The 24528-nt window shown below is 32.2% G+C and overlaps 2 protein-coding genes and 1 pseudogene across 3 annotated transcripts; 1 reads left to right on the top strand and 2 right to left on the bottom strand.

The window, feature by feature from the left end:
• Positions 1-5144: 5144 nt before the first annotated feature.
• On the top strand, positions 5145-11827 carry LOC114187828 (dihydroceramide fatty acyl 2-hydroxylase FAH1-like). Of its 2 annotated transcripts, none has more exons than XM_028076206.2 (7): positions 5145-5316; positions 6285-6342; positions 6501-6593; positions 10095-10291; positions 10451-10556; positions 11238-11384; positions 11483-11827. In XM_028076206.2, exons 2-7 carry the CDS (start codon positions 6292-6294, stop codon positions 11600-11602), a joined length of 714 nt encoding a protein of 237 aa, XP_027932007.2. In that variant the 5' UTR covers positions 5145-5316; positions 6285-6291; the 3' UTR covers positions 11603-11827. The 2 variants fall into 2 exon arrangements, with proteins under 2 accessions (XP_027932007.2, XP_027932006.2); XM_028076205.2 differs by lacking the exon at positions 5145-5316 and adding an exon at positions 6110-6130.
• A 1144-nt stretch (positions 11828-12971) lies between these two features.
• On the bottom strand, positions 12972-14881 carry LOC114189164 (monolignol oxidoreductase AtBBE-like 13). The gene has a single exon (XM_028077870.2). It carries the CDS (start codon positions 14794-14796, stop codon positions 13165-13167), a length of 1632 nt encoding a protein of 543 aa, XP_027933671.2. The 5' UTR covers positions 14797-14881; the 3' UTR covers positions 12972-13164.
• Positions 14882-19271: 4390 nt separating this feature from the next.
• LOC146885896 (uncharacterized) lies at positions 19272-21765 on the bottom strand (annotated as a pseudogene).
• Between the last annotated feature and the right edge of the window lie 2763 nt (positions 21766-24528).

Here is a 24528-nt window from a genome sequence, read left to right as displayed (position 1 = left end):
AAGAACTACAAATATATTAGCTTAAAATGTTTTTAGTCCCTATTTTTGTCATTGTTTTTAATTTGATCGTCATCTTGATTCATATTCATTTTGGTTATAATTTTTATCATTTTTTTTAATTTGGTTATTTTTGCTAATAACATTTAAATCATTAAAGTCTGTGAACAGTACATATCACGTGTCAATTTTTGATAACTTTTTATTTTTTTTAAAGTTTTTTAAAATTTATAACTTTTTAAAATCAAAAAAATTCTTCATATATCAAGTTAGTATCTCCCATGTCAATATGAGTATCACATGTCAGTTCTAAAATAGAATAATTTTATCAATTCAGAATTTAAGTCAAATTTAATTTTGGCTTAAAATATTATATTAATATTTTTATTATAATTGATATTTTTATTATTTTTTCAAAATTCAATTATAAATTATTGAATTTAATTATAATTTCAATATAATTCTTAGATTCAATTATTAAATAAAATATAAGTATTATAACAACACAAATTTAATATTTCTAAAATATTTATAGTATTTTTAATATTCTCAAATGTCAAGTAAAACATAAATTTAATATTTTTAATAATTTTAAACGTTAACTAAAACATAAATTTAATATATTTAAAATTTATAATAGTTATAATACTTTTAAATCAGTTTTATAAATGTTAATATTTAGAATATAATTACTAGAACAAAACATTAAATAATTATATTCTAATAATATTCTAATAATTATATTTTATTTAATAATTAAATCTAAAAATGATATTTTATTTATAATTGAATTTCGAAAATAATTAATAAAAATATTAAATTTATTAAAAATATTAATATAACATTTATATAAAAATTAAATTTATTATCAATTTAGAGTTGGCAAAATTATTCTATTTTAACAAGAATGTCAAGTAAAACATAAATTTAATATTTTTAATAATTTTAAACGTTAACTAAAACATAAATTTAATATATTTAAAATTTATAATAGTTATAATATTTTTAAATGTCAGTTTTATAAATGTTAATATTTAGAATATAATTACTAGAACAAAACATTAAATAATTATATTCTAATAATATTCTAATAATTATATTTTATTTAATAATTAAATCTAAAAATGATATTTTATTTATAATTGAATTTCGAAAATAATTAATAAAAATATTAAATTTATTAAAAATATTAATATAACATTTATATAAAAATTAAATTTATTATCAGTTTAGAGTTGGCAAAATTATTCTATTTTAACAAAATTATTCTAAAATAAATTGTTTATATAAATTTATTATTCTATTAAATTTATATAAACAATTTATTTTTTAAATTAAAAAATAATAACATATTTTAAAAAATAAAATAAAATACTGGAAACTAACACATGACATGTACTTTTCACACATTGTACTCCTACTCATATCCATGTTGATACCCGCATATTTTTTTTAATATCCATGAGTATTTACAAAAGAAAAATTTAATATTAAACAACATATTTTAATTATAAATTCAAATAAAAATATAATGCATAGCATTCATAAATTTTAAACAAAGTGCAAATAACCTATTTAAATAATGTTGAATGACAATTTAAAAAAAAAAAGTTTTTTCTAAAATAACTCATTCAAGATTGATGTGTTAATGTTTTAGTCATGTTTTTTTTTTAATTTATCCACCACCCAGACCCGTCTCGTTAACATACGGATATAAAAAATACTTGTACATGTTACTTGTCGGTATCTATTTACAATATTAATTTCCTACCTATTGCCTGTTGCGGGTTTTATTCGCGAATACTCGCGACTACAAATTTTTTTGACATCCTTAATATTAACTATTTAAACGTCGTTAGAAAAAGGACTAAATTGACAAAAAAATAACAAAAATTATGACATAATTGAACATAAACGAGAATGAGAACCAAATTGGCTAAAAATAATAAAAATAGAAATAAAAAAGTATTTAAGCTAAACAAATTTAACCTTTAGAATTAGTTAAGCTTCACCCAAATTGGATGGGTTTTATTTTTGATGAATTAAATGGAGGGTGATTCTTAGTGCACCTCCATATTTATTTCTACACCTCCATAAACAAAGTAAAAAGACAAATTTATTCTCATCTTCTCCATTCCTCCTTGACACCTCCATGTTTTCTTCCATCTTCCTCTTCCACTAGGCCCGTTCTTCCATCTTCTTTCTCACTTTCACTCTATTTTCTTCCTGCACCTCCATCCCATTTTCCCCATCTTCTTCCTCCACCCACCACCTCCATCTTCTTCTGCAGCCCCTTCATTCATTCAATCAACCCATTCAACCTACTGCAATATTTTACGGCCTACTAAAGATACCGGGATCCATATTCTCTAATGTTTTTTCCACATTTTTCTAACCTATTTTCATTCTCGATCCATCCTTTTTTTTTTTTCGTACAAAATTAATGGTTAATAAAGCATTTAAAAAAAAAGAACATCTATAGGAATAAGCGACAATCTAATATATTATATTCAAAATATATTACGAATTGTAAAATCTAAAATAAAAAATATTACATTCAAACTATATTTTTTTATTTTGAATATTGGATTATATACTTTGAAATATAACTTTTTTTATTTTAAATTTTAAATTTCAAAACATTTCTAAATCTGTAATCTGGAGCACAACAAAAATAAATTAAATAATGAGGACAAAATGTAGTGCAAAAATAAAACCAACCATATCATTAAATCTTTCTTAGTACAAAAATTCTTTCAAAGCAGCCACAACATATAGATTCCAATGATAAATGAACCCATGACTTAAACCCAGTACCAAAAGAACAATAGTTCGCATATGAAGTGTACTTAGACCATATCCGATCTCCATGCTACGGTAAATAATGTACCATGTACACCAATATAACATGAGGAGAATTCAATTAAATAAAGAGTTAAAGTACGTTTTTAGTGGTTAAATTTTAACGCTAAATTAAAATTTATTTTAATCAAAATTTTAATACATTTTTATTATTAAATTTTAAAATGGATAGATATAATTATTTTAATTTAATTACATTAATTTTTTTAACGTTTGATAAGTTAATAAAATTTAATGTAATTAAGTTAAAAGATTTATATTCATTTATTTTAAAAATTTTATAACAAAAAAATAAAAAATTTTAAATATAAATGAATTTCAGTTTCACATCAAATATTAAAAATTAAAAATATATTTAATCTTTAAATAAATATTATATAAACATGTTAGGTTGCTAATGTTTTTTTAGACATTTTACTTTAATTACATTAAAGCAAAACATAGTTAAATTGTTGGAAGTACCGCAAATGAAACCGATCTACAGTATATAAATATAAATATATACAAACACCACTTCAAATAATTTAGCAAAGTTAATGTGTTTCAACACCTAGAAAACCTTCAATTTAAACATAAGTTTTTATCAAATTAAAAAGCTCACAAGTAAGTATACCAATGGAGAGAAAATCAATAATTTAGAGGTTGAGAAAGAATAAGTTAGGGCATAGAAAGAATGAGCCTTGGTCAGAACGCCAAAAGCTATTGGCGTGGGCTTAGAACCCAGCTAACGAAACTCTAGCCCATTTGGTCTGAACTAAATCATAACATATAATTTCTTACTACACCTTCAAAATTTCTTTTGCATTTCCAAAAAAAATTTAAAATTCAAAACTATCATTTTGACCATTTGAGAAAAGATATACACATAGCATCCTAATTTACTTTCGGAAGTCGACTATTTAATAAATTATATTAAAATAAATTTGAATTTAAAAATATTAAAAATGTATTATTAAAATATTAAGAAAATATAATTAAAATTAAATATTCAAATTCTAAGTAAAATTAAAAATTCAAATAAAATATAAAATATTATACTCATTAATTATATAAATATATATATATATATATAATTTTTTTTTACATCCAAAATTCTAAATTTTAACCGGATGTCGACTTCGAGAAATATTTATTATTGGATGTTGACTTCCAGAAATATGTTTGAAATATTTTTGTGACTTTGTTCAAATAGTTAAAGAGTATTTTTGAATCTTACAAAATTTTCAAAGTGTAAAAAAAATCTTTGGTGCAGGACCCATGAGAAATAATCAAAATATTATGTATTTATAAGCAGTCATGTATTTCTTTCTGCACTACTTGGAAATATATAGTAGCATTATTCATCTTTACATAAATAAGTTGAAAATAGCTTTTCTCTTAAATAATATTTAATTTTCGTTAACAATTGGATGTGAAACATGGTATTTTATTTAAGACAACTTCTCTGTTAGAACTGAGTGATCATAAATTACTAAATCTTATAGAATAAGTTGTTATAATTTGCATTCATTCGGTGTTGTTTGTACTTGTTGATACTTTATCTTAAACTGATTAGTTCAATAATATTTTCTTTGATACGATCTAATTCGATTTTTGTTTCATTGCTTTCACGATGAAAGATAAATTTATCTTGGTTTAATATTACTCCTGGAGAGGGGTTTTAGGATGAAACAATAAACTAAGTGCAAATTCATCTTATTTTGTTGACTCTTATTTATTCTTTATTATACCACTTTAAACATGTAACGTGTTGAACGTATAATAAGATTTTGATTTTTTAAAAACTATTACATTTAATATTTAGGAAAGTGTTTATTCCGAACTAGTATTGCAAGCAACTTCAAAATATCTCAGATCACATTTACATTTATATGTTGAGTTGAGATTCGTCTGGTCCCACCAAAAAGACCAATAACGTCTCTGAAACAGACTAAGATATTTTACACCTACGTTTAAACTGCACAAATGTTAAATTTTTATTTTATATTAAAATAAAAAATGAAACTTGACTGTTAAAATTTATCCACCGTTAGATCTATAATTGCATCACATGAAGTTCAGTGAACAACTGCGGATATTCAAATCCAAATAACACTTTAGTCCCAAACTCCACTCGTTGACTCCAATAGCATATCGCCACGTTATCCAAACACAGTACAACTGTGTAACCCTCAAGTGAGCCTCCCCACAGGTGATTCTGCCACAGTGACAGGCTGTCACGTGCTAGAATCCAACGCTAGAAGAGATATTCGTTGATGCCGTGAAAACGAACGGTTAAGATTCCCTCTCCCACGCTTTACAACTCAGTAGTACAACAACGCGCCTTCTCCTCCTTCACTATCCCTTTCCGTTGCTCGACGTGGAGAAGGGTAGGGTGCGGTGCGGTGCTGCTTGCATACGGCGTCCCTCTCCGGTTAGGTTCCATTCCGATCTCACCGCATTGCCTTCTGCTACCAGGTTTGTTTTCTTGATACACGTGCAGTTTCTGGATCTGGAGTTGATTTAACGATTTCTTTTCTGCATTGCGAAGTAAATGCGTGTTTATAGAGTTATCATGTGTTATTTGATAGATATGAATTCCAAGGCTTTTGTTTATGATGATTTTTTAGGTTTTTTTTTTTTGCTTGAATTTGCTACTCAATTGGATCCGTACATTCGTAGATACATGTGAATTTGTTGGCATTGTTATGGTCTGTTGATTAGAGTTCAGTTCCGCTTTTTAGTGTACAGACGTGGCAGTTTTGGAAATTTGCTTATGTTCTACAGCTATTCGAGTATATTGCGGGAAACTATGATTGTTGAGGAATAGAAAATGTTTATTACTTTTTTTATTTTGTTTACTTCTTGTTTTTATTAGTTTTACTTTTACTTTGTAGAATATAAATCTTGGCGGTATTTGTGCATGTGAAATTATTGCTTACTTTTTCTTTGACGTTGATGCTCCGTTGTTTTGCATGATTCTAGTTGGATGAAAACGACGCTGGTCGTTTCTGGTAGCTATAGGGGTGTTGTACGTTTCCTTCTCATTTTATAAAAAGAAGGTGCGGCTTATCATTGTATTGCAAGTTTGCACCGTGGAATAGTCCTTAGAGAAAAGACCACGCAAGCTTTGGCCTTAAGCAATGATGACTAGAACCTTTTTGCAATATAAGTCTACAACATTGTGATCAAATAAGGTTATTAAAAACGAATTGTTTCCTTGTTTTTTTTGGCAACTCGCCTTCCTAACTTGTTCCCTACAATAAAGGTTAAAATCAATGCCGTCAGGAAGGTAAAATAAACCAATACTTATGAAGTTTCCCCGACCCCATGTGGCCTGTAGTGAGCGGTGCATGATATGCTTTTATACACGACGTTGTTGTTTTTCATCATTGAACCTACTCCTATTTGGGTCTTAACATTTTTGTTTCGGTCTTTGAACTCAGTCCCAGGATGGTTGTGCAGAACTTTGAAGTTGATTTGAACAAGGCCCTTGTTTTCCAGGTAAAGGCAAAACCCTTATAGTCTTTTAAAACGTGTTCTCGATACTCCATCTTCGACTGGTTTTCAACTTTCATATAGGCCCAATTTCTGTTTATGTGGGTAGTTTGTAACCAAGTGATCTCCTGTTGAATATTACTGAATTCTCAATGTTTTTAAAGGTGGGACATCTTGGGGAAGCTTATGAAGAGTGGGTTCACCAGCCAATTGTTAGCAAGGAAGGCCCTCGGTACTTTGAAAATGAAATTCTGGAGGTATGCCTTTTAACTACAGACAAAACTACAACATCCAAGCCTGGACTAATTGATGCCATTGACTTTATCTAAAACCAAGGTTGTGGTAAAACAATTTAGAGCAAAGTTCTTTTCAATGGTTTCTCATAGCTACTCTGCCTTTTTAATTTGACCATCTTCCACTTGATCTTCTTTGTGTCACGAATCTTCGATTGATTTTCTACATAAACCTTATCAGGCGAGTTTAAGTCATCTTGTGGTGAGTAGTTGCTAATCTGAGTTTCTCCGTGACTATTCACTCATAATCTTATTTTTCATTTGTTTTATGTCTACTTTTCAGCTCATTCGTTCACCTCAGCATTCCCATCACTTGAGTTATGTTTTACTTTTGTTAATGCTCAATGCTCTACATTTACTAACATAGACAATTTCTGCTTTCATAGTTTTTCGACATTGATTGTTAAAATATAGAAACGAGAGACATAATGCTGAAACCGTTATTGTTTAGTAATATGATCAATTTAGTATCATGCCCAAGTTATGCAATAGTGTCATTATAATCTTTGTCATAGATTTGTGTGCATCGAGCTTTATAGCAAATCATTTTACCGTAAGTTGTTGTTTTAAGAGTCTATAACTACTAATACCTTACAATTGAGCGCCAATTGGAAGACGAATTAACTCTCAGACCACTACTTTGAAGGGCACATATTTCATCGATCATAGCTTGTCACCACTCTAGGTGGGTTTAAACTACACTTGGAGACTTATGAATAGGAACAAAAGATAACAAGGACAAACAAGTATGATGTATGGTGGAAAGTTGATGATAACTAAGCTTAGTATACTGGAGAGAAGGATTACGGTACAAGTAGATTATTTACTTTTTCAAATAGCAGTTGCCTTCATTTTTAGAGGAGACTAGATCCAATATGTTAGATAGTGTTGAGATAGGATCAAACATGACCTCTATATCATTATCCATCGAAGATAGGTCGGTCCCATACACATGAAGAGCGGTCAAAAGAGCATCTCGAGTTGTGACAAAGTCATGTGGTAGTGATGAAGGAAGATTGGTAGTGTGAGAAAGTAAGTACATATGTCAACATTATATGTGTATTACATAACAGACTCAAAGAAAGAGAAGCCGATAGACACAAAATATCGGTCAAGATAAGGAGAGAAACATCAATACCTTTTTGAGAGAAACATCAATACCTTCTTTTGAGAACGATGATGTTTCATGAAGGCAAATTTGAACAACCAATTAGGAAGTTTGTCTTGACTAGGTGTGAGGTTATGTACAAAACATGTGGTACCAAAACAAGTGGCGGAAGGCAATATAGACGGGAATGAGGAAAAGGATAGAGTGAGATACTTGATCATTAAGGAAAGATGATGACATTCAGTTAATGAGATAGTATATAGTAATGACAACATCCCACCATAAACAGTGAGGAAGATGACTATGAAGAAGTGTTCATGTAATCAATCAGATGTCTGTTTTTGTGTTCAACTACTCCATTTTGTTGAAGAGTATGAATACACAAAGTTTAATAAATGATACCGTTAGATGGCATGAACGGCCGAAATTGTTGAGATAGATAATCTTGGACATTGTCACTATGAAAGATATACAAAATTGTGTTTTGATTTCAGTAAATTCTTTTGAATTATAGGCATTCTTCTGATAGATTCTTCGTTAACTAAATTCTAGAACATGTATATTAATTATCAATAAAAGTAATAAAATATTTAAAACAGAAGAAGTAAGAGTACTACGGGAACAACCCCAAATATTAGGGTGAACTAAAAAACAGAGATAAAACTTGATTACTAAGGCTATTAGGAAAAAAGTGATGAATATGTTTTTCTAACTGACATGATTCACACCTTAAACTAATCACATGCTTTAAACCCAACACCATTTTCTGCAAGTTTTTTCGATCTGAGATATATGAGGTAAATTAGCTAACAGTGTCGAAGCAACGAGTGACTCAAGAGTAGATGTATGGGCAATATTGGGTGAATGATAGGATTTCTCATACAACTTCCAAACACTTCAATTATATGCACAATGCAGTGCCAGTGTTCACATTTTGGACGATTTTTAGAATTATGTGAAATTGCCTAGAATACACGCTTTTATGATACAAAGGCAATATTTTCTCCTGCGGATGAAGTACATGTGTCTCCGTGTTTATTTGCCAAAGTATACGAATGAACACAGATGATGTGGAATTCATAGTAGGGTTTATTGGTGATCCTAAAATTTGATCGCAACATACTTGTGGCAAACCGAACAAGTTCAAGGTCATAAAAACGTATGATTGTTCTTGAGTTCCTTCTTTGCATTTACAGATGGTACACAAGAAGTTCATTAAAAATCATGTAAGGAATGTGAAGCCGCCCAAGATAAGCACACATAGGGCCCTCAAATCGATGTGGAGTTAGAAGTGTTGAGGTTTTGATACGAGCCATGCCATACAGATACTGGATGTCATTGGCATAAAGTGCACGAACCTCACTCCGAACTGCTGTACAAGACTCATGGGGACGAAGAATAGATTTGAGTGAGGTGCGAATACTGGATTTAATAACATTACATAACTGAGCATTAATCTTTATACATTTTCCATGTTGTGTAGGAACGGATTTAACATTCTAGTGGGATGAGATTCGTAATCCAAAACCCACTTAACCATATTCAATAGTTATACGTGTTCATCTTATCAATACTAATATTAAGGTTAGAAAAAATAGGAGAGTTTGTTCTGGATATTGATGGGGGCGCCGGAAGACATTTCTTTTTCGTTGAAGTATGGGAAAAAATTAATAAAATAATCCTAGGAGAGAGAAAAGTTGATCCAACCACCAAACAAACTTTGGTGGTGTACATGCAGGGGCATCCTGGACATAAGGCCATTAGGTGTTGACGCACGTTCCGTCAGGCGTCAGTTGCAACAGTAGAGAAGATGGTCGTGGATGGGTGGTTTTGCGTTGGTGTTTTGACCATTGGATAAATTGGCACTACGCGATCCCAACCCTGTGTCGATTGGAGCAAATGGTTGCCGCCTAAAACTTGTTGGAAAACTCGCTGAAGGCATCGGTAGAACACTGCACGTGAAGCCTTAGAGAATGGTTTGCAAAATACAAAATATCCTCATGAGACAATGGCTCTACCGAATCAACGCGATTTTGAACCCAACCCAGTTCTTGATTCTTTGTTAAATTATAGGAAAGGAAGGGACATTGACCTAAAACTGTGTGCCTGTGAGACAACATGAATGCTTAATTTATATTGAAAAAAACGGAATCAAAATAATACATAAAATGATTTAATATTCTCTAATAATAAGATATAATATGAGAATAAATCATATATTTTTATTAGACGATCTACTAATTATATAATTATGATTATAATGTCATGTTCAATTCTTTTACGGATAAGAATTTAAAATTTATGTTCTGGAAATATATTGAGAATTTGATGTGATCTTGACTTATTACATGAAACAGTTCCTGACGCGCACAGTCTGGTGGGCAATACCAGTCATTTGGCTGCCAGTTGTATGCTACTTTGTGTATAGCTCTGTACTTATGGGCCTCAGTTGTCCTCATTTGGCTCTACTGGTGGTTGTTGGCATTTTTGTTTGGACATTACTTGAATACTCATTGCACCGATTTCTTTTTCACATCAAAACAAAAACCTACTGGTTAGATCTTTTTCTTTCCCTTTCCTTTCCATAGTGTGAAATAATATTCTTATTTTTGCTTGTAATTGTGTTTAACTACATTCATTTTTATTTTTTTTGTTAGAATAACACTAAATGTTTATTTGCTTTTTATTTTGTGGGTATTGAATGCTGCTTTAGGGGAAATACCTTGCATTATCTACTCCATGGCTGCCACCATAAGCACCCAATGGATGGCTTGAGACTCGTTTTCCCCCCTGCTGCAACTGCTATATTATTGATGCCGGTATCTCTTCTCTGAGTTACTATTTAAAACATTTTCCCATACTTATTTGGTTGGGAGGGAATTGTGGGATTTAAATTTTCACCGGTTTTACTTTTCACATGCTTGCTTCCTATTATTGGACAGACCGAGAGAGTAAATTTCTAATTTTGTTTTTCTTGTTTCCTATGCTATCTAGATCTCTCTTTTAAATAGTTAAGTGTGTCACATCGATTTTTTCTTTTATCAACTGGTCAAATACTATTGATGAATTAGTTTTAGGCGACGGTATATCTCTATTGTTACGCGGTATAACATATCAAATGCAATAGTTTTGACGGAACCAATAGGACAAACATTGGATTAAGTGAAACAGTTTCAGGTACGAAAGGGAAATACAAGAGATGTTGATTGGATTTTCATTATGTTTGAATAGATGTTTTAATCGTTCAGTGATGTTTATACCCTTATTTTGTGATAGTAATTTAAGAAAATGTTAAAAAGAAATTATTGCTTCTTGATTGGCTCTCTGAAATCACGACATATGTATACTACAATCTGTAGCTACCTTTTGAAAATGGTCAGAAAAGACTTTTGACGATTAATAAAATTGTCCGATTAGTCTGCAACACAGATGTATCAATATTGATAAACATAGGTTGGAGGTTTCCTGAAGTGATGTTTGTCTTTGTATGCTGTGTCCAGTTTTGGAACTTAGTGAAGCTCATGGCAACCCCTTCAACAGCTCCTGCTTTATTTGGTGGCGGTTTATTGGGTTATGTAATGTATGATTGCACCCATTATTACTTGCACCATGGTCAGCCGCAGACCGAAGTGCCCCGAAATCTCAAGGTTAAAATCCTTCAACTGTGGGTCGCGATTGCATTATGATGCATTGCTTTGATATTTGTTGCCAAACAAAATAATCTTTTTTTTCGTTGTTTTCGCAGAAATACCACTTGAATCATCACTTTCGGATCCAGGATAAAGGCTTTGGTATCACTTCATCGCTATGGGATAAAGTTTTTGGAACACTTCCTCCGTCGAAAATAGATGCCAAAAGTATGTAAATTATTGTCAAGGATAGCATAATTCGTTGGTGAAAATAATAGCAAATTCATGAAGTCTTGCTTTTATTTATCTTAATTTATTTGACCCCCAAAATTGATGTTTATTGGGTGTTAGCGTGCCATCGTTTGTCAATTTTTGTGGTGCCAAAGTTCTAGAAGTAAACATTTTGTATAAATTGATTTGTTGTATCAGATTGATTTATGATGGAAAGCTCACTTTGTGCATGTTCCTTTCTGTTGTTGTAGTTTCTGGTACTTTTACAGCACAGATATCTTACGGTACTTTAATCTTCTTTCTCTTTTATCACCGCACTTCTCTCACTCCTTCATCCTCTACCAGTGCACCCTTCTCCCCTATTCATCACCTTTTACTTTTACAGCACAGATATCTTACGGTACTTTTATCTTCTTTCTCTTTTATCACCGCACTTCTCTCACTCCTTCGTCCTCTACCAGTGCATCCTTCTCCCCTATTCATCACCTTTTTTTTCTTCTACCGGTACCCCTCTCTTCCTCACTCGTCACCTTCTTTGTTGACTAACACTCCGTTACCTTCAATCTTCACCTTCTTCTTAAAAATACATTTCAAATATAGCAGTCTAGAATCTATTTTTTATTTACTATTTCGAAATGCATGATTTAGAATGAAAAATTTACATTCTGAAACGTGCAATTTTATATTTTGAGTATGTTGAATCGTGCATTTCAAAATATAAAATAAAAAAATCTTGAGTTAGAAGTTTTTTTTTTTTTTTTTTTATCTCAATTTATAAAATAACATTGTAGTTATTTTATTAAGAAATCCCACTTATCATCTCAAAATAAAGATGACAAGTACACTTCAATTTATTCAATCCCAGTATATTCAAGTAAAAATGTATTATATTATAAATATTAAAACATGTTCAATTTTTTTTTTGAAAGATAAAAATAAGAAAAAAGACTAAAACTAATTTGTATGTAAGTAGAAATATGATTTAAAAAAATGACAGTTTTTAAAAATGACTTTATGTATAGTTAATTTTATCTTAAAAATACATTATTTTATTTTTCTTTTATTTTTTCCCTAAATATTTGGTAAAAGATTCTTCGTGTATTTTGGAAGTAAAATAGCACTAGCTTGGTGAGATTGTTCTTGGAAAGGGATTCAGTAACTTTAAAACGAGAGAAGTCACATGACTTTACACTTAAAAATAGATGATCAATGGATTATATTTTAACAATCTTTCTTAATATTGAATAAAACTTATTTTGATAACACAAAGTCACATTACTTTTCTCGGTTGTTTTTGCGCTAAAAAATGTGCATTCCATTTGTCACTTGGGTGCCATATTCAAGAGAGTGGATGGATTCTTACAAGCTACAGGATTCTCGCCAGCAGTGATACAACACTTGTTACTTGCAATATTGTCACAGGCACAACCACATGGATAACAATGATTAAGCACTTCAACAGTGTTTTATAACATTAAAATGGCCAAAAACACAACAAAATCCAAACATATCCTTTATTCATCTAAATTTGCTGATCAAACCCACAACAAATTTACAAGACAGTGCCTCATTCCAAAGTCTTGCTTTTCATGTCTTGTAGCTTCATACCTGAAACTGGAAGTGGTGGGATACTCTGCTCATGCCTGAACACATTATCAGGATCCACTTTGGTCTTTACTTTCACCAACCTGTTGAAATTATCCTTGAAATACATATTGCCCCAAGAAGTTGCCTGTATGTAACTTGTGCTGTTCTTTTTGTTCATTCCCAAATCAAGATCTCTGTAGTTCACATATGCCTCCCTTGGGAACTTAGAAACATAAGGAGTCATGTAGTTGTAAAGCTTCCTAATCCAGTCTATATGCTTTGTGGCATTCTTATCTCCATCTTGCCAAAGAGACAAATACTGGATTTTGTAAAGTGTTCCATTCCTGTGAGGAAAGGGAATATCAGACTCTGAAAATTTGCTCATCATTCCACCATATGGGTTCCAAATCATCAAGGGACTATCCTCTTCTAGCAATCTTTGCCAGAGTCCCTCAAGCCCAGTTTCTGGTATTGCTTCTCTCACAAAATCTGACTTGGCTTTGAAGTAGTTCTTGAATGTTGACTTTCCTTGAAGCAGAACTTCAGGAGGAGTGCCATTTGGATAACCAGCAATATACAGCACAGACTTGATCCAACTAGTTTCAAGTAAATCTTTTCTTGTCAAACCCAATTCAGGAAAGCTTTCCTTCATCACTTGGAGGAGTCTCTCAGCCCCACCAAGAAATTGAGCATTGTAAGATGTTGTGATGGTTCTCCCAGTTTTGTTCCCAACAGTGGCTGGTTGAATGATGACTCTGATGAAGAGATCCTCATCAATAGCGGGTGCCACTTCCTGCCATCTATGGAGAATCTTTGTTGCATCTTGCTCTAGGCTCCTTGTAACTGTAAAAACTGTCACAGTTTCTGGCACAGGAACCAGCTTTATCTTCCACCAGAGAAGGATACCAAAGCTTGCTCCTCCACCTCCTCTAATTGCCCAAAATAGGTCCTCCCCCATGGCTTCCCTATCAAGGATTTGGCCATTTGCATCAACCAGTTTTGCATCAACAACATTATCAGCTCCAAGACCATACTTTCTCATCATGGATCCATATGCACCTCCTGTGATGTGCCCTCCAACACCAAGGCTTGTGCAAAGGCCTGCAGGGAAACCATGAACTGAACTTTTCTCATATATTCTGTAATATACTTCTCCAATAGTGGCACCAGCTTGAATCCAAGCGCTGTTGTCTTTTATATCAACATCAATGGCGCGAAGCTTGGACAGATCAAGAATCATGAAAGGGGCCTCGACTTCAGAAACATACGAGAGTCCTTCATAGTCATGGCCACCGCTACGAATTCTCAGATGAATACCAAGTTTCTTTGAGCAAGTCACCGCCACTTGGACATGTGAATCAGACAAGGGTGTGAATATAAACTCTGGTTTTGGCGCTGAAGGCACCAAATACCTTAGGTTCTGTGCAGAGGATTCGAGGATGTTGGAAAATGAAACATTTTTTGGAGTGTAAATTAAGGCATAAAATGGAGCTGCTTTGTCTGAATAGAAGCTGAGACATTGGACAAAGTTTTCATCGTATGAAGCTGACGCTGCTAAGGAAACTGATAATAGGAGGATTAAAATTGCTAAGTGTGAGCTTGGTGACAGCATGGTTTTGTGTGTCTGAGGTTTGTGTTTCTATATTTTGTGCTTAAGGAGGTCATCGCATGTTATATTTATAAGACCAACAATGTGTTATACTATAGTTTACGTATAATTGAGCTAAGAAAAACGTCACAATACAGATGAAGAGTGTAGGCATTATCTTGCAGTTAATGTTCTATTCTTAATTATGAAAGTGTGGAACATGAGCTTTCTGATATATCTTTGATTGCAAGAACATCGACCACTTCCACATTTAAGATAATCTGAAAGGACATCCCTATGCTTCATAGTTCCTAAAAAGAATGGTATAAGCAAAGCAACAGTCTTCGATGGCCCCACTACTTTCAAAATATTTTTTAATAACTATAGATAACTTTGTCTGCATTCTTGCAGCATTTTATGATCATGCAACAACTAAAGAAAATTCTACATAATTTTTTAATTAGATTCTGCATATTTCATAATACTCTCTATTCATTTTATGGCTTTTGCATTGGAGACATACATAGGCAGTAGATCCACAACATAATATCATTAAGATGAACATATGATCCACTTTTGAAATTTAGAATTTTGTCACCGTTTTGTTCTTAAAAGACATATAGAAGGGTTGAAGGAAGAAGGATAATTGAAAACAGAAGATTATCCTTATCATTGATCTCAACTCATAAATAATGTGAAACTATTATAACAAGGGAACAATTTATCTTCTAGATTAGTTGAACTCTGTTTATGAATGTTTATGAATGCGTCAAACAAGCGTTGAACAAGTGTACCAAATCGCACAAGTAATAAAGTAAAAAGTTCAAGTATAATTTCCTAAGAGACTTCTACAACATTTGACAATTTTTGCAATTCACAAATTAGACAAAATTTCACACAAACAACAATAAAACTTCTTTTGTATTTTTATCACACATATGATGTGCAACAATATATGATAAAGACTTTAGTGAGAATGGGTTATGATTCAATTCAGAGCAAAAACACCAAATAATGTACTTCTAATTCCTTTTCTAGGATTCACAACTATTCTAACAAGTTGTAATGTCTTATCGACAAATTTAAACTAATAATAAAAATCTTATGCCTAATAATTTTGTATTAATGATGAAGATTTTGATATTATGAATGACTAAATATTTTAATACTATATCTAGCATGTGAAATCTATTAGTTGTTTTAGCATAATCAGGTTTCTTAAACTATCGCTCAATCAATAGGTACTCCCACATCTGCGATCAATTTAGAATATGCAGTTAAACCAAAAATAGAACATAGGATGAATGCCCCCAACTTTCAGAAGATGAATGTCTCAAACCTTCAGAATGTGTTTCTACGTCAAGTATTATTCTTTCCAAAAGAATTAATTTTTCCTCTCTTATTTCTAAGGGTTGTTGTCTTTGAGCTTTGTCAAACTCCTTATTTATAGATTTTTGTTATGCGAGTGACTCGAATTGAACTAGACTGTACTTTTGTATTTGATTTTATATTGGAATAACCAATTTTATCATATCTGATTTTGTTGATATTTTTTTTAAAATTTCTTTTATATTATAACTATTTGGTAAAATATTAAATATGTAAAATAAATACTTATCTTTTTTGATTTTATTAAATAAAGCTTAAAGTATCTAGAAAAATAATAATAAAATAAAAGATAAAGATAATAAAAAATAAAATAGCAATTATCATCGTCAAATTTAATAATAATAGTTTTCAAGTTGAAGAATCTTTGTAATTATGTATAAACTTTCCGATGAGCGTAATTTCTAAATGTATGGAGAACTAAAAAAAGAACCTTACAGTGATATATATTTGTTTATATTTATTGTCTAGATTATTTGGAAGGTAGATGAGAAGTTAATTAGGTTGGAAAAAAAAGTGTTTTATAAAAATGTGCAATATTCCAATTTTGGAGGCATAAGAATGTTTTTGGTTAGAATGCATTTCTTGAATTGGAGTGGGGGAATATTTGTTTGGTTAGTTGTTAATGGAAAGTATTATTATAGTGGAATGTTGACAAGGTAAATATTTATATATGAAAAGCAGTTTTTCCATTTTGATAGTGAGGTGAGAAAAAGAAGAAATAAAGGCTCAAAGAAAGGGAAAGTGAGAGGTTCATCTTCCTTTACGAATCCGTGTAGCATGCGTAACACATTAATTCTGCATAAGAAATTGCCAATTTCATCAAACGCGTAACGTTAACATTTTATATAATTTTCTTAATGCTTCTAAAAATAACAAAAATTATGATACCTAATCAATTATAATTGTATAGTTTTTAGTAAATTTTAATTATAATTACGTTGGCTTCCAGACTTAACATATTTAAAGTATAGAATGTCACTTTCAATTTTCTTTTTCTCCCAATTGGACCAAAATGTAAACCAATTGCTTCAATAAACTTTCTGATCATTAAATGAACTTTTTTTTTTCTGATCTTCATAAATATCACTTAATTTCTACATATTGGCCCGGAAGCTAATTTCTATATATATATATATATATATATATATATATATATATATATATATATATATATGTGGACATTTTCTACATATTCTTATATTGTCTAATTTATTTATTCTTACGGTACCACCACAATTAGTTTTATCTTTGAGATGAAAGGTTATGCTTTTTTATGTATTGAATGATAAAATTGATTGTTTGTAATTTTGTTCAAAGAATTAAATTGGTAGTTCCTAATTAATCCATAATGAAAGATGTAATTAAAAATGATGATAAATGATCTCTAATAAAAGAAGTCATTACAATTATTATTTCTTAATTATTTCATATGTAATTAAAATTAATTTATATGGTATATTATCATTAGGTACTAATTTAAACTTAGAGTATTAATGCATAATTCAAATTTTATATACTATTATTTCGAAATAAAATACTTAGTTATAGTGACTACGAGAAATGTAATAATTCTTAGGGTTAATTATGTTTTTCGTCCCCCCAACTATTAGTGGTTTTTGGTTTTAGTTCCCCATCTAACGATTGATCCATTTCAGTCTTTGACCTTTTAAATTGCATGGAATTGGTCTCCGATTTTAAACTCCGTTAGGTTGAATTGACACCTGGCTAACGGATGGCCACGTAAGAATCCCGTTTAAGGCTTTCTCTTCAATTACAATATTATGCACGTTTGGGGGTATCTTATGAAACCCTAAAACTGGATAAATTTGAGAAATTGCGGATTGCACGCAAAGGATTGGAAATCGCATCGAACGTGTGTGGGTGTGGGGAGAATAGCGGATTGCACCCTAAAACAGTGATGAATAGTGGAACCAAAGGATTGGATTGTACGCAGAGGAGTAGTGGTTCGAAAATATGGCGAAGTTGTGCGTCCTCTTCAGAAATTGCATCGAAAGTGTGTGGGTGTGGGGAGAAATTGTTGCTTCTAAAGGCAAGTACTGTGAAGAACAAAGGCAAATTATTTTGGAGGTGTAGGAATTGGGCTGTAAGTGAGAAATTCCTTAAGTTATCTTCGAGCTTCATTTGGTTTTCTTTGTAATCGTTTCCTTTTTTGTGCAGTCGAGTTCCAATTGTAATTATTTTGAATGGGTTAATGAGTCGGAATCAACATTTGAAGGGAAAGACTCTGAACTTGAATCGAGCGGAGGAAAAACTGTTGAAGAAGACAAAGTTTGTTGCTTAGAAAAGGAGGAAAAGGACAAAGTGATAATGGAGTTGATAAAGAAAAATGACAAGCTGAAGAAGAAATTGCAACAAGAGAAGAACATTGGAAAATTTCTTCAACTTTTATTCGTTTTGTCGTGGGTTGCAACTGTTGTTGTGGTTATTATGGTGTTGTTGAAGGTTAATTGTAATTAGGAATCTATTAGGTATTTGTAGCAATGATTAGGAATTTATTAAAGTTGGTGGTTAATGTTGTGTTAGGTATGTTTGGTGTATTAAACTTGGAATGTATTAAGCTTGGTGGTTACAATATCAGAATATTACTCCAATTTGTCATGCGTGATGTTATTTGACACTATGAATACAATTTTCCTGTTTTACTGTTTTCCTGATTAAAAGAATAAAAGTTGCAACCTTAGCCAATTTTCCTCCAAGCTTAGTGCTCAATTTTCCTGTTTTCCTGATTAAAAGAATATGAAAGTATGAAACGGTGTCCCCAATTTTCTTCAACTTCGTGTTTTACCAATTCTCATAGTATGACAAATAAATTTGGAATGAATAAATAGTAATCCTACGCGTTTCATTGATCAATAATGGCAGACAAGTGGTCCAAAACAACAAGGACAGTGTTTGATTTCATTGAATACAATAATACAAAAAGTGGTCCAAAGCAGGCATGTGGTCCATAACTTTAACTACAATATTCAAATAGCACTTCTCCAAAACAAAATACTGGTCCACTATCACTATGCCCAATGTTATAGCTGTCTTGATGAATTACAAATGCGTTTAAAAAAGCAAGAAAAAGTTGGAATCTTCATTCATTTTCACGTGGGTTGTGCACAAGTTGTACTACTACTAGCTTGAGACCCTAATGCTTGTGCTGCCCTGCTCCTTGGCTGTGTTCTTGGTGCTCTTTCACCTTCATTCACGTTTGCAGCAACTATGGGTGTGGATGTCCTTCTACTGCAGCTTTGGTTTGATGGTCCAGCAACGTTGGTAGCTGCAGTGGCAGTTGGAGTGCGTTGTGTGTTACCCTGTCCATTTAGTATGTTTTTAAATTTCAGATCTATAATTTCCAAAACAGAAATCAATAAGAAGTAAAGAACATGACTCAATTACCTTTCTGAATCTCATCCCCCTTCTACAACTTCTGATATTATGACCTATTTGCTTGCATCTACTGCACTTCATGATCAGATTCTTCTTTGAAAGTTTTGAATGACTCACATTTTCATCTGCTTCCCTTCTTCTAAGTTTTTTTGGCCTGCCAGGTGGTGTTTTGTATATGGTGGGAACAATTCAGGTTCATTGCTTCTGGGCCATAGTTGTTGTCCATTTATAGGGGTGATTTCTGGGCTATAGCAAGCATGATAAGCTTGTCTTTTATAGCATGGATGCACGTATGCCTCAGGATTTTCTATCTTATAGTTAATAGCAGCCACAACATGTCTACAAGGAATACCTACGATGATCTGTATCTGTCTAAAGGAAAATTTTATGTAATCTACATTACCTTCTGTTGGTATGAGATGAATACCCAACGATGATCTGCAACATCTCCAATATCCTCCAGCAATAGTGTTAGGAACCATCTCCATGTCTCTTTACATTCATTCTCAACTGCAGCAAACGCTAATGGATAGTATTGGTCGTTGGGGTCCCTGCCAACTGCAACCAAAAGTTGACCACCATATGTTGTTTTCAAGTGGCAACCATCAACACCTATGAAGGGCCTACACCCAGCCAAGAAACCAGTCTTACAGCCTGCTAAGCACATGTAAAAACAGCCAAATCTTGGTGGCAGACTTGGTTGGGGTTGATTGATCTTGATCTTGACAGTTCCAGCCTTGACTCTGACCAATTCAGCAATATAATCATGTAATCTACCATATTGACGTTGTCCATCCCCCACCAAACAGTCCATTACAATTTGTTTTGCCTTTCCAACCCTCCATGGAGTAATGCCTACACTATATGTCTTCTTGATTTCATCAATTATTTGACTCACTGTCATGACACCTACGTTCATGTATCTATCTATTAGAACCTGTGCAATCCAGTCCTTATTTGCATTTTTATTTCCAAACACCCTCCCACACCTGTGACGCCCAACCAATGTCTTAACTTGAAATGTTTCCCTACCTCCAACCTTACTCACCATGATTAAAAAACCACATTTTTTTTACATACAGCCCTGACTCTCCTCTGATCATTCTTCACAAATTGTACTTCTTTCCCATTCAAATCACTATGCTCCATCAATGCTTGTTTAAACTCCTTCAAAGAACGAAATTCCATTCCTAATTTGAACTTGAAGTCTTTAGTCATATCTTCTGCTCTGTACTTCGAAAATTTAGGCCCATCACGAACCATACCATTCTCACTATCAACATCAGACTCCAACTCATCAATATCATACTCCTCACTTATGTCATGTACTCCAATTTCAGCATTAGTGACAAATGAACCTTCTCCAACATCCTTTTTAGTCCTCACTATGCTTGGATTGCGTTTCATTGCTTTCCACCTATCCAAAACAGGTCCAACTTTTCTCACGGGTGGCTGAATATCTACACCAAATCCATCATCATCATCTGCCACCCTTTCTTCTTCACTATCATCCAGTTTGTCTGCACCAGCCCCTTCATCATTTTCAGACTCAACCTCTTCACATATAACATCCTCCTCACCCCTAACTTCTGCCTCAACCACCCGTTTTGCCACCCCTCCCAATTCTGCCTCAGGATCCACATGAGCCTCATCCTCCATTTGGACCTCAGTTACCACATCACCCTGACCCATCACTTCTGCCTCACCCATCACTTCTGCCTGAACCCCTACAGCTGCCTCACTCACCAAACCAGCCTCACCATCAACATCAACCTCAACCACTTCAGATGCCTCATCCACTATAGCTGCATCAGGAACCACATCTTGTTCACCCCCTACTTTTGGCTGACCGAATTCTTCATCCAATTCAGCACCAGTAATAAAATGCACCACTTCGGCCTGACAAGGAATGTGTTGAACATATATATCCACCTCTTCGTTCCTTTCCTCTGCATACTTAGCCAAAGCTAATGCCTCCTTATCATCACTCAACAATCTTAGATTGTTTAACAGCTTCTCTTTGGAACCCTTCCACCATAGTTTAACATCGCCAGCGTATTTAAAATCCTTCACGATGCCTAATGCTTCAAAGAAAGACCAAAAATCTGGATCGATCCCTTTGACAACGTGGATTTCACCGCCAACATATTTCAATCCCCTATTCCTTTCAAACCTACCCATATGATGAAATGCCACCGCAAACCCCATTTGCAACCCTACATTTCAAATAAAGCACAAACCCAACTAAAACAACAACAATCGAACTTTAATAACAGCAAAACCAGAGTAAATCGAACAATGAACGAAACAAAATTTGTAAACAATACAACTTAACTTACCTCAGTTCACCAATGTTGATTTCGTCGTTCAAATATCACCACAAAACCACTTCGATTTCGCTTTGTCAATGAAGTTTCTGTATCCTTCGATGAGTGCAACCCACTTCGACTTCGTCGTTCACCACCTCAAGTTTAGGGTTTTTAGCAAAAACCCCTTTCTAATTTCAAATCTAATGCTTACTTTCCCAAAATGTTAGCTGAAAACATTACTAACTTAACCATACTTCTTTAATTAATTAACACGTGACTGAAAACATTACTACTATAACAACACTTCTTTAATTAATTAACACATGAGCTGAAAGCATTATTACAGTCTAACCAAAACGTGCATAATATTGTAATTGAAGAGAAAGCCTTAAACGGGATCCTTACGTGGCCATCCGTTAGCCAGGTGTCAATTCTACCTAACGGAGTTTAAAATCAGGGACCAATTCCATACAATTTAAAAGGTCAGGGACTGAAATAGATCAATCATTAGATGGGGGACTAAAACCAAAAACCACTAATAGTTGGGGGACGAAAAACATAATTAACCCTAATTCTTATAATTGTTTTATCTTTTTTCTTTATGTATTATACTTTTACAATTTTTTGTTATAATTTACCTTTTATAATTTTACTTTTAACTTTTTGATTCTTGATCATGGGAATATATCATCATCGCACACAATCTTTTTAAGACAACTATCAAGATTAATGATCTTTTATTACAAAGACAACAATCTAAACAAAAACAAAGGTAAAGGAATAAAAGTTTACACAAAAAGAAATTACTGAGTAAGGCCAAAAGATATAAATTATATAAATAAAAAACCAAGATTTTAAAAAATATAGAATTCAAAATTGAAATTAACTATGAAGTTATTTTTTTTTACAAATAATAATTTAATAGGGAAACCTCCTTATCAACACTTTTGTCCATTTTGGTAACATGAAATAATAAAAAAAAAAACAATAGAAGAAGAAGATAAGAGAAAATGTCAATTGTTTTTTAATAATGATAATGGTAATTGTTTGATTGAATAAAATTCAGATAGAAAACAGAATATAATTTATTGATTAAAAAGGGCGACACAGAGAATGTCATGAAAAAAAAATGAACAAAAGTGCGTGGCTAACATAATAAACACCTACAAAACTGGTCGAGAACTATATACTCACAAAACTGAGTAATCGCACTAAATTATAGAAAAAAAAAATTATCGTAAAAATTCTTCAGACCTATTAACTTTTAAGAACCACTTTTCCGAAAATTAAACTCCTTACATGTAAGAAGAATGTAATAAAGCAGATTCTATATGAAGAATTCTGAATCAATATTTAACATATCTGTGGTAGGAATTAACGTAACAATGAATGCATTTAACAATGAATTGAAACAACCAAAGGAAAATTCAGAATTGGCAAACATGGAATGCTAACAAATGCTACACAGAAAACTGATCCAAACTAAAGTTCAGTGACAAACTCACAAACATTAAAGAAAACATAGCAAAATGGAATGTATGTTTAAAGGTACAATGCAACTAAACAACTCATAATCCAGAATTCAAAAAAAAAAAAAAAGCTTGTTTTTATTGGCATATTGAGTCAAAAACTGTCTGAAGAAGACATCTTGCAACATCCAAGCTCACTTTGGGGTCTTATAGGTCTCAACAAAAACCAAACAGTGCAGCTTTTAACATTCAACACTCCAATTAAATTAGGACTTCAGAATCTAAATGAAAAGAACACGTAGCATGAGCAGAACCTAAAAGGCACGATACACATGCTATAGAAATTCAAGGGAAACGAAAACAATGTAGGGAATTAAAGTATGTAGAATTGTAAACAAGAGTAATTGAAAATTTAAAACAGATTTAGACGACAAAATAAGAAAGAAAGCAGAAAGATTCCCAAGAATTAAACAAGAATGAAAAGAAAAAGCTGAATTGAATTATATTGTATAATAAAAGGTTACTATAAAACACTCAAAGTGACTTTGCATTCTTTGATGTTTACAATGGTCCGCTTCTCTACACGGTAACGTAACCCTTGGGTAGAGGTTACTTTGCACTCCCTTCCTTGAACTCTCATTTCTTATAATATTGAACTCAATGCTATCCAATCTCTCATTCTTCCCCCGTTCTATATTGTTTTTGTTTTGTCTTGTTGGTAGAAGACTAACTGTATCAAAGTTAATCAAAACCAATTTTAGAAATTCATAAAGATCGTCGAGAATGTAAATTGTAAAAAAAAGAAAAAATTAAGAATAAGAAAGTCACAAGAACAACAAAGGAACTTCATAAACGAAGTAACAAAATACAAGATTCATAAAAAAACGAAAATTTGCAGAATAGAAATTGATTGAGAAACGTGCAAAATCAATTAGCCGTAGATTCAAGAAAAGAAAGGTATAAACTACCTCAGAGCGTCTTACCGTAAAATCTATCTTTATGAATGACTACTTTGTGCACATTGGGTATCAAATTTGCCCACTACGAATAAAAGAAGGAACGAATCAAAGAAGAAGAATCTTCTCTAATTCTTTCTAACCCTAAGAAGTAAGAGAACTTCGGTCTCATCCACGCTTGTTAACGTCTTCGACTCCCACTAAATTCTTTCAACGTCAGTCCTCTTTTGATTGTTT

Source organism: Vigna unguiculata, chromosome 6, assembly GCF_037176805.1.
Source record: "Vigna unguiculata cultivar grain cowpea cultivar isolate G323 ecotype 2 chromosome 6, ASM3717680v1, whole genome shotgun sequence".
Taxonomy (NCBI): domain Eukaryota; kingdom Viridiplantae; phylum Streptophyta; class Magnoliopsida; order Fabales; family Fabaceae; genus Vigna; species Vigna unguiculata.
This window is presented reverse-complemented; position numbering and strand designations above follow the sequence as displayed.

Excerpts from the sequence above, each read along its gene's own strand:
- LOC114187828 (XM_028076205.2), top strand. Across the intron at positions 6,594-10,094 it reads TTGAAAATGAAATTCTGGAG|TTCCTGACGCGCACAGTCTG; the intron begins GTATGCCTTTTA and ends TACATGAAACAG. Across the intron at positions 11,385-11,482 it reads AAGTGCCCCGAAATCTCAAG|AAATACCACTTGAATCATCA; the intron begins GTTAAAATCCTT and ends TTGTTTTCGCAG.
- LOC114189164 (XM_028077870.2), bottom strand. The coding sequence starts at position 14,796 with ATGCTGTCACCAAGCTCACACTTAGCAATTTTAATCCTCCTATTATCA.